This window comes from Perna viridis, chromosome 10, assembly GCF_037379345.1.
Source record: "Perna viridis isolate PV_CMFRI_1.1 ecotype Kerala chromosome 10, ASM3737934v1, whole genome shotgun sequence".
Lineage (NCBI taxonomy): Eukaryota > Metazoa > Mollusca > Bivalvia > Mytilida > Mytilidae > Perna > Perna viridis.
The window spans coordinates 9,849,984-9,860,646 of NC_142454.1; the positions used below are offsets into that span (position 1 = coordinate 9,849,984).

Below are 10,663 nucleotides of genomic sequence, written 5' to 3' on the forward strand. Positions count from 1 at the left end.
TACACAAAAGTAAACCCTTGTATGTAGTCATACATTGTATATTGGTACTAGAATGATCCTTCTGTATTGAAACATGTTATACATACTTGTACAATTCATACCATTCTCCAATCAAAATTAGACATACCAATTAGTCACTGCATGAAGGATTCAACAAAACTCCATTCTACTTTCTGTTCAAATGACCTTTTCAGAATTCTTGTTTTTTCCCTTTAAATAATTCTTTCAAAATCATGGAAGATGAAATCTGATTGGCTGATCAGAAAGTAGAATGGAATATTGTTTGACCCTAAAACATAGCCGAATATTGTACTGTATATTGACAGTAGAAAGACCCCACTGTATTGAAACATGGTATACCTACTTGTACAATTTAGGCCATTCTCGTGAACTACATAGCCGAACTTTGTACATTGACAGTAAAACGATTTCTCTGTATTGATACATACATCTTCACAACCTCCATTGTTTATCTCACATTCATCAATGTCTATATACAAAAAAGTAAACGATTAGGTTTTCAGAGTAAGAATGTCGTCAGATCTACTTACACTTTCGTAATGTTAGAGGAGATCGTTTAAATCGTTTAAAGAAGTTTTCAACATTGAAGTATTTTATTTCAAAAGTTTGTCTTGATAATAATATATTGTTAGAATATTTTAAAGGTTGTGGAAGCATAAAGCCCAAATCTCCTGCAAAGGAAATGTAATGAAATCAAGCCTATTTCTCATCTTTGATAATTTACACATTGCAGCTCAAATTTGCACGAAGGTTTTCATGTTGTGCGTAGATGAAATGCTAAAAAGTTTTGTTGGCGAAGTAAGCACACATTTTAGCTAATATTATGTAATATCCATATTGATTTGAGGAACTTTAATTTCTGGACCGAATTCAATATAAACCGAATACACCCCTACCGTAACACGAAATTCGAAACCCATAAAACCATTATAATTCATTATTCTCATTGTTTGAATTGGCTTTTAATTTTGCTGAATATTGTAGGTTTTCAGTACTGTTTTTATCTGTATCTATGTTCCACTAATGGTTCTGATGCTGCTGGTGATAGATTATTCCTTGAATCACGTGCACAGCATACCGAAATTTGATTTTTTTTTCTTTTGAATTATTTGATCGATGCAACTGCTGCTGGACCAAGGGTCCCCGAGGGTATTCACTTGTGGATTTTGCATTACCATAAGAATTTTTCATAGAAAGTAACACGAAGATCTAGTAATCTATTAATCAGTATTAGTGGGTTACTATCTACAATAATGTAGGTCTTTTGAAATACTTTGTTTATGTGGGGCTGCAAAGAGCAACCCCACGTGTGATTTACATCTGGGCAATTTCAGCCAAACTATGTCTATGATGAGAATATTTTAGAAAAGGTGGAATAACATTTAAAATATAGAAATAAATTATCAAAGATCAGAAATTTAATTGATATCACATAAGACTTACTTTAAAGACTTTCAAAGAAACTGAAATATATCTGTCTTCTTTAAGAGTTGTGTTAAAAAAAACAACGGAGAAAATATACTTTCTCCATTGCGAATTATTGGACCTCGTTGTAGATCTCCCTTTACATAGCATGTCAAAGGAGCTATGTTAGTACGTAAGTGTAGCTAAAGAGCTGTGGATACAAAATGAGTATCCAATACCATCCCAGTCAGGGTTTATGCCAAATCCAAGTAACCTTAAGGGAAATCCCAAATTCATTTGATAAAATATCAAAAAAATAGTTCTACGGTTCTTTTCCCCACTAGTAACCATCCTATAAGTCTATTAAATCCACCAAGAGGTTAAAATGGAGTTAGTGATACAAAATGGGTACCCTCTACCTGACAAATGAACCATTTCAAGCTAATAACTATAGCCATTTGAGACATACCAACGCATGTATTATTGATATTCTGTAGACCAGGATCACTACATTCACACAGGAATGATCCTACTGTATTTACACACTTGTCTTCACAACCTCCATTATCTTTTTTACATTCGTTCTCATCTGCAATTAAAATATAAAGGGAACCCAGTAGAATCTCTTTTTCTACACATGTAAACTAGTTTATCATCTCGATGTAAATAAATGTTCTTTACATTTTTACAAGCTGAGCCTAGAACGTTCCTACTATGTACTGGCTTCCAAAACTTTACAAATAACCTTACAAATAAAGACATTTTTCCCTCTTACTGTTACAGCTATACAACTATACTTCCAATTTTACTTACAAGAGCGCTCATTAGGGTTTGTAAGTCTCGTTCTAGTTTCAGTTTCCCTTCCGGAATTTCCGATGTAGAACATATTGAAATCCGAAGACCGATCTGCATTTTATTGTTTATTTCCTGGAAATCGAAACGCTGTATCACAATGCAAAATCTTTTATTCTATGCTTTTCTTAACCTTTTTATCCTGTAGAACAAGACATTTGTCATTTTTGATCAGTATTTTTACACAAAAAAAGATATTTTGCTTTTTATATTTAACTAAATACTATGTTAATGACGAATCTCCATGCATTTGAATAGTAGACGAGGACCCATTCTCGTAATACCACGGAGTCACGTGACGAGACTTACATACCCTATACCATAAAAAAATCTGATTATAAGTTATTGTAACACAGATTATGAAAAAAAGTGGTATTAACTATTTTTGGAGTGCTTGAAAAATCACATGCCCATGCGGGATCTATCGAATCTGTTCAGTTTTGATTTTTCAACTTTATACATTACACTTTCACATAATCTCATGAAACAAAAATTCACATATCTCATCAAATGGTCATTTAATAAATCGGGTTGTGAATATATTTATTCGAATTCTTTTTTTAGTAACGTAAAACATAACAATACTACTTAAATTGAACTTCTTTTGATATGCCCACAGCACTCGAATTCCTGTTAAAACAACATTTGTGTACGCTATAGTGAAACCGTTTATCGTCAAGTTATTGAAATTCCACGGACACAAAATGTGCACCACTTATTGTGGACCTCTTTCTGTACTGTTACAAATCACAATTTATGGCTAGAATAAATACAAACCCTTCCAAAAACATTTGGTAACAAAATTTGATGACACCTTTAGATATTTGGATGAAATGTTTGGCTCTAAACAACGATGACTTCAATATTGACACTAAAGATATATATCTTGTAGAACTGTCTTTGAATAAAGCTTATATTGATGGTAAATAATATCCGTTTCTTTATCTTAGTATCCATATCGATAATGGTTAACTTAATACTAACGTTTACGATAAAAGGGGTGATTTTTCATTCCCTTTTGTCAACTCTCTGTTTTTAGATGGTGACGTCCATTTCTCACCATCATATGGTGTTTACATACCCGCATTGTTTCGATTTGCTCGTAATTGTAACAATGTTTCGGATTTAAAAGAAATGAATCTTAATGTAACCAAGAAATCACTATATCAAGGTTTTCGACATCACAACTCGTTAAAACATTCACAAAAGTTTTAACTGATACAAGGAACTCATTTTTAAATACAGATGTACTTGTAATGGATTAATACGTACAGTTATCTCTCATACTTTCGTACAGTGATATTCAACACAAAGCAAAGAAAGCTCGATACATACTCACCCAATAAGTTAACTAAACCATTGAATAGGCTCATTCATAAGGAAAATAGTTATGATATTATTGTCAAATCATTAAGGATAGCATTTTTGGTATAAATATTGATTCCCTTAAAGAGTTTTTACATAGAAATTAAAACACTATATTTACAAGCAGATCTTTACATGAGATGGGCTGTGTCCTCATTGTATCATTTATGATATACCGTTGTTCTCAGTCCCGCATGGGAATAATTGGGTTTGATTTTACAAGCGATGGAGATTAAACTTTTTGTAGGTTTAAACTGGTCTGGAACTGGCATGTCAGTTAACTGCTAGTAGCCCTTAGATTGTACAGTTGTGTAAATTATATTCAGTTTCTTTATTCCTGTTGTAACAAGGGACTCAGACCTTTTTGAACTGCTTCTTAGGTGTGTTTAATTCTGTAAATTTTTTTTCCACAATGGCCAGATTTTTAAAGGGGATGGGTTGTGATCACGTCAAAGTGCCTTAACTCGATCGCATTTTACGCCTGTCCCATGACAGCAATTTCTGGCCTCTATTCGTCTTGTTTCGTTTTCACCTTTGTATTTTTACGTTACTTAGGTATATAGGGGCAACTCTTTCGCTGTGCCTGTGTACGATGATGTTTTGGGGATGGGATGGGTTGTGATCACGTCAAAGTGCCTTAACTCCATCGCATTTTTACGCCTGTCCCATGACAGCAATTTCTGGCCTCTATTCGTCTTGTTTCGTTTTCACCTTTGTATTTTTACGTTACTTAGGTATATAGGGGCAACTCTTTCGCTGTGCCTGTGTATAATGATGTTTTGGGGCCTGCTGCAGCCGCCCCTATTGTATTTCCTCGCCGTACATTGAAGACCAATGGGTGACCACAGGCTGACATTTTCATTTACGTTACTGTCTCTTTGACATATTAACCATGCCTATCCTCGATATATTTGGCAAATCATCAAACTGGCATGCATTTTAAGACCTTATCTATTCGGGTTTTTTCTTTTTTTCTTTTTTTTTTTTTGTTCGTCGGACAAAATTGAGCTAAATGGCAAACCTATAATCAATTGCAAAAAAGGAAAATTAATAAATAATATTCTTATATATTGGTTCAAGAAGTTTTAAAAATTCACGTTTCTCCAAAAATTAAAGATTTATCAGTTCCATATTTTTCAACGAGTATAACCACCTGCTTCTTTTTTAATGGTACATTTACTACAAACAACCAAACAAAAGATTTAACGTAGATTCAGTCTGATGGAGTCGCAACAAAGACAGTGGCATAAAACCATATTAAGACGGGCGCACGTGGACCATCATAATGACCCGAAAATAAAAGAATAATAGATTTTACAAAAACGGATATGGTGAAAAGCAACAATGCAACAACGTATGACCTAATTACAAGAGTAATCAAGGGAATAAAGATTCGAGCAGAAATGAAAAGAATGTAATCCAAGGATAAAGACTAGACAGGGAAAACAGACATACATAACAAAGACCATGAAATAATCAAAATAACACGTACAAAGAAACAAAAGCAAATGAGCAACTCGGACTCCATCTATAACTGGGAGCATAGATCAGGTGCTCCAGTAGGGTAAGCGTCCTCTGCTTTTCTAGAAACACCCATGGAGTTGCTCATAAAATGTCAAGTCAAGAGGAAAGGAAAACTCTGACACGTTGAACAAGTCGGTTCTCATGGTGCAAATGGATACACCGTAACGATCCTCGAGTTCATGATGACAATCATAAATTTTCTGTAGTAATGACTTGAATTTTGTAACAACACGGCCCTGTTCCAGAAGCCTTATTTTTATAAGTCAAGCACGGTACAAAAAGTCCGCGTAGTTACGGCAACCGCTAACATAACGTTTGAATTGTGATATGAAAACTACATACAAAAGTGCTGAAGGGATGTTGTCACAGATGAAATTAAAGTTTACGAAAGTACTAAGTACTTTCGATACTTTCACGATCGGTGCACATACCCCCAGTTTTTGGTGGAATCCGGTTTGCTCGTTTGCTTTTGCTTCTTTTATGCGTGTTATTTTGGTTATTCCATGTTCTTACTGTGTGTATGTGTGTGTGTGTGTGTGTGTGTGTGTGTGTGTTTTCCCTAAGTGCTATTTGTCCTTGGAGTGTATTTTTTTCAGATCGAATCTTGGTTCCCTTGATTACTTTTTGCTTTTGGTACATGGAAACTTGTGGAGCTTTTCAAGCCAAGCAACAAACATCGTTATTTTTTTATCCTTTTTTCAAATAAGTGAATTAATCCTAGTGTTCTTTTATGAGACGTTTTGGTCTTGTTATATATCCGATCGGTATAATCGACGTTATATTAAAGACAAAAACGTAAATGATGCTGGCAAATTTGAAGTTAATATACTTAGTAGTAGAGATTTTTGAAGAAGCTAACAACGTCTGATGTTTAGTAGATATTTTTGAAAAGATTAACGACGCCGGACGTTGATCGACGACGAGGCACCACGTTATATAGCTCAAGTAGATCGACATAAAACTAAGCTTCGGCAATGACGATATCTTACCGACACACTGTTTACTGGGTCTATGGAATCTGTAACCTTTCTTACAATCACAATGGTATTTTCCTGGTGTGTTAACACAGTAACCGTTATGACAGATCTTTTTACCATATTTCTTACATTCATCTCTATCTGAAATAATCATGCATGAAAATTTATTTATATATAACTTTTGTAGAATGGTCAAACGAATTTAATTCTATCATAAACATTGGTTAAACATCAGCACAATATGAAAAAAATAGTATGCGGTAGGTATATTTATCAAAAAGATATGCAGTGAATTATCGAATGTTCCGTATGTAATGAATTTCGATAGACCACATGCAAAATTCACCCTGGGGCTTCCATGCGTCAAAAACTTTATTGGACTTCACTGATGATTTGGAATATCGATGCATCTATGATAAAGTTGTAAATTCAATTTAAAATTACAATGAAATATTTAAAAAAAAAAAAACTGTATGATAAATAGTTATCGTGAGTAGCCAAGAAAAGAATCACTCGTGTCGAGAACCGTGGATTGGAGATGAAACTCGTGCCCGGAACAAGTTCCGCGCACTCGTGATTATATTCTGATTATTCACTATTTACAATTAATCATAATGACATTTATTTATAACAGATAATTATAAAATGTTCCTCGTACAACTAATTTAAATGTAAAATGAATTCTGTATTTTCTCCCTTCTCCGGGTAAGTGTAACAAGACGTTAAATTTATGACTTTTAAAATCAATTCTACGTTTAAGGAATTTTTCTAAAATTTTGAACAGGTTATAACCTGGTTTGCGGTAGTTCACATTTATAAACTGCGAAGAGGTTTGAATAAAAAGTGTAAACTGGTCCAAACCAGGTTATTGAGTATAATATTATGTTAAAAATTGATACGTTCCTTATGATTTAATTTCTAATGGATGGCAGTCCAAATATTAACAATTAAGTTGTAACCAAAACGTTATTTTACTCGAGATTATATGGACCAATCGACGTTAATCACGTCACAGTAGCAAGCCAGGTAATACATGATAACCTGGTGTGCCAAAAGAGAACCAACTACCCAATCAGAGAGGTTGGTACAATGAAAATTAATTAAGTTATTTGAAAATCTATGTAACCAATTGGATAATTATTTGGTTATCTTCAATGACCTAAATAGCGTGCAAAGTACGCTGGAAGATAAAACAAGATACGTGCGCTCGCTAAATATTGACGTTATTCGACAGTTGTGATTATATTGGTTTTCGATATTAATTTAGATTGATCTCCCTTATCATATAACACTATGAATCCACAAGCAACCCATTTAAAATGATGAAGCAGCAAATCCAAATCCCAGTCTGACCTCTACTATTTTGATTTCTGGACTTTTTTTTTTTTTTTTTTTTTTTTTTTATAGAATTTCCTCTGATCTAATGCTCCAAATCATTCATGATTATTTTACCGAATAACCTTTTCCTCAACTTTTGAATTGTTCAGTAAATCTGTGTGGGATAGCTTAAAAATTAATGATTGAACACACACTATTTGTGGATGGGATAATCAAAAATAAAGAAATCTGCTGAAACAAAATGACATTAAAATTTATATAACCAAAGTATAAGGAAAATAAATAAACTGTGGGCATGATGATTAAATATTTGAACTAAAAATAGAATATTGGTAAGAAATTTCAGTGATCAAGGATGAACCACAAAAGAGGAAATTAGAGAAGTTCAGAAATACGAGCAAAATTATGAATTATAAAAAATAACAATTAAGACAAGAAAAAGAAGGAAATTGTGGTTTTGAAAATAATATATTTAGTCATACTACGGTATTTACATCAGTATTTGTTTTCATATGCATTGAAAAATATTGCAACTTTTAATCCAAGTAATTACAAAATAAACCTCTTTTGAAGAAATTCGAAGAGGGTGTTTCAATATCTGGTATACTGGTTTTCTGTTTGTTTGTTGGTGGGTTTGTTTGCTTTTTAAACGTTAAAGTTTGTCACTAGAGTTCGTGCGTGATTATTGTGGGATGGGGAATGAAAGGAAAATGCCGCAAAGTAACGATAACTCACTATATGTACTTTTTCAATGCAGTAGCTGACTAATCATGCTCCCCTCGCTTTTAATATATGCATGTAGCTATCTACATGTATAGGATACAAGAGAGGCGGATATTAACTCTATAAATGGCATTACAAATAGGAGGTTTGAATAGATTTGAATAGATAGATATACCAAGGAATAATTTAGGTGTTTTTATAGATAATCTGAATTCTAATTTTAAAATGTGTTTCTAAATATAAAGACATATTTCCTACTTTTTAATAAAAGGTGTCCGTTGCTTTCAGACAGTGTCATAGGGATGTTTTAACAGGGACTACAGATGGTGCACTTTGCTTGACATTTCCTGTCTTATGATCGAAACTTGGAAAAATCCTAATATCAGGAAGATACTAACTTATTGCATAGTTAAAAACATTCCTATTGTATTTACAAGGAGCTGAGCAAAGTGTGGTTCCAAAGTTACCACAAGTTGTACTTGACTCAATTTTCTCCGGGAAGTATCTACTTTTAGATAATACTCTCAATTGATTTTACACCGCCCTGTTATATAACAAGGAAATTCTTACAGCAAAAGTGATTTATTCTGTTGGTTAATGCAAACGATTTAAGAATGCAGTGCAATATGATGCATTAAAGTTTATAACTTAATCAAGTAAGCATCGACTGTCGGTCTGCAAGAGCGTATCCCTTAAATACAGGTTTGTCACCACTTCAACAACGTTTGTACGCGAACATGAAATATCCGGAATATCCGCGTTTAGGGTACAAGAAGTACACATCGTCTAAGTGCAAGCAGCTACATTTGATACATAACAAAACAAATTACATATAATGGTTCCCCTTTTTATCAATGATCTTAAGAAGAATTCTCGATAGTTTTTTTGTTTTTGTTTTTGTGTATGTAAACGGTGATACCAAAGTAGAATTCAGTTTGTAATATTGAGACACAGGGAAAATCCCTTCACTATTTACTCTTTACTACAAATGCATTATAATTGTATAAAATGGTTTTAAACAAGCATAACCAAACCTTATTTTAAAAAATTCTATACTTTATTCGGAGACGGACCTTGCGCAATGTCCCTTTTCCTCTCTCGTCTAAAAGTTCACATGCCATCAAAGGAATGCCGATCATTTTCCCACGGTTGGTAGGAAAAGGCTAATTGTCAATTTGTTGGATAACGAGTAGAAAGTAATTGAACAAAAAAACATACATCCTTTGGTTGTAATTATTTGAATCCATTTAGTTGCATGTACACAGACAGCTGCAGGAAGAAATGCTTGGGAAAGTATATAAGTCAACTTGGAACTATTGAATGTTTGGATGTTACCCAGAGAAAACAATCCACGCAAGGTTCAAGATTTTTTCAGTACAACACAAAAAAAACTATCAACCTAATTTTGCGCAGAATTCGCGTTATGGCTCCACGAAATGATTCCAGAATTTGTGTTTGAATCGATATCCATCTTTTCTTTCTAAATATCATAAATTGAACTATGTATAGAAGGCATTATTACCATGAAACATTGCCTACCTGGAACGTTGACAATGTCTGGAGCCACATGCGCAGTTTAATTTTAAAAACAAAACGCAATTTGAATAAATCTCAACAGAAAACTTTTAAAAACAAGAGGCCGTAGAGGGCATGCATTTCTTCGCCTAATGAATATTTTATGTCAGTAATAAATAAAATATCCCATTAACGATTAAAGCGCTTTCCTTATCTACGACGATTCAAAAGTGAACACTCTGCAAAATGGCTATTTTTGATACTTCAATGTCAGTAACCTGTACTAGAAATCTTTTGTTCCTACCACACAGTTGAATCTTTAATAAGGTTAAATGATCATACCAATATTTTCCGCAAAGGAAAGATATTGGTTAAAAGCAGCCACAGAAAACAATTTTTCACCTTTCAAGGACCACAACTCCAATAATCGTCATACAACTTTTAAAACTTGTGTAAGATTTATTACAAGGACCATTTTATCAGTTGAAATTCTTCGGAATTCTATCTAGTATCTATCTAACAACTGCAAAATGTATTTTGTGCGTTCCAAGGCAATAACGCTTACAAGGAGCAGTCCTACAACTTCTACCCAACGGTGACTTGAAAGTAGAGCTCTTAAAGCCGAATCAGGCGTGTCACATTTATTTTTGACTATTTGATAAATAGGTGATGCTGCTGGTCGAAGTCGACAGATTGGTTTTAGAAGAGAAGATCTTAATTAAATGCTCACATAAACCTTTGAACCAGGTGAACTTATTTGAAAAGAAGAGATGGAATGTAATAACTGGAAATTATTTAACAGATGACAGACCTGCACAAGAGCGTTTGTCGCCTGCCAGGTGGTATCCCTTCTTCATACACCGACATCTAAACGATGCCACGGTGTTAATACATGTATGCTCACATCCTCCATTGTCACTTTGACATTCATCTAAATCTGAAAA

At 33.6% G+C, this 10,663-nt stretch overlaps 1 protein-coding gene across 3 annotated transcripts in view; it reads right to left on the minus strand.

Moving 5' to 3' along the window:
• Positions 1-10,663, minus strand: part of LOC148604460 (uncharacterized) — a 58,122-nt gene that overhangs the window by 17,293 nt on the left and 30,166 nt on the right. For all 3 annotated transcript variants that reach the window (XM_088549970.1, XM_088549969.1, XM_088549972.1), the window contains exons 8-11: positions 10,531-10,656; positions 6,156-6,284; positions 1,895-2,014; positions 365-490 (exon numbers count right to left, since the gene is read on the minus strand). In XM_088549970.1, the coding sequence (XP_088406096.1) occupies positions 365-490; positions 1,895-2,014; positions 6,156-6,284; positions 10,531-10,656 (501 nt within the window). The remainder of the gene's footprint in view (positions 1-364; positions 491-1,894; positions 2,015-6,155; positions 6,285-10,530; positions 10,657-10,663) is intronic.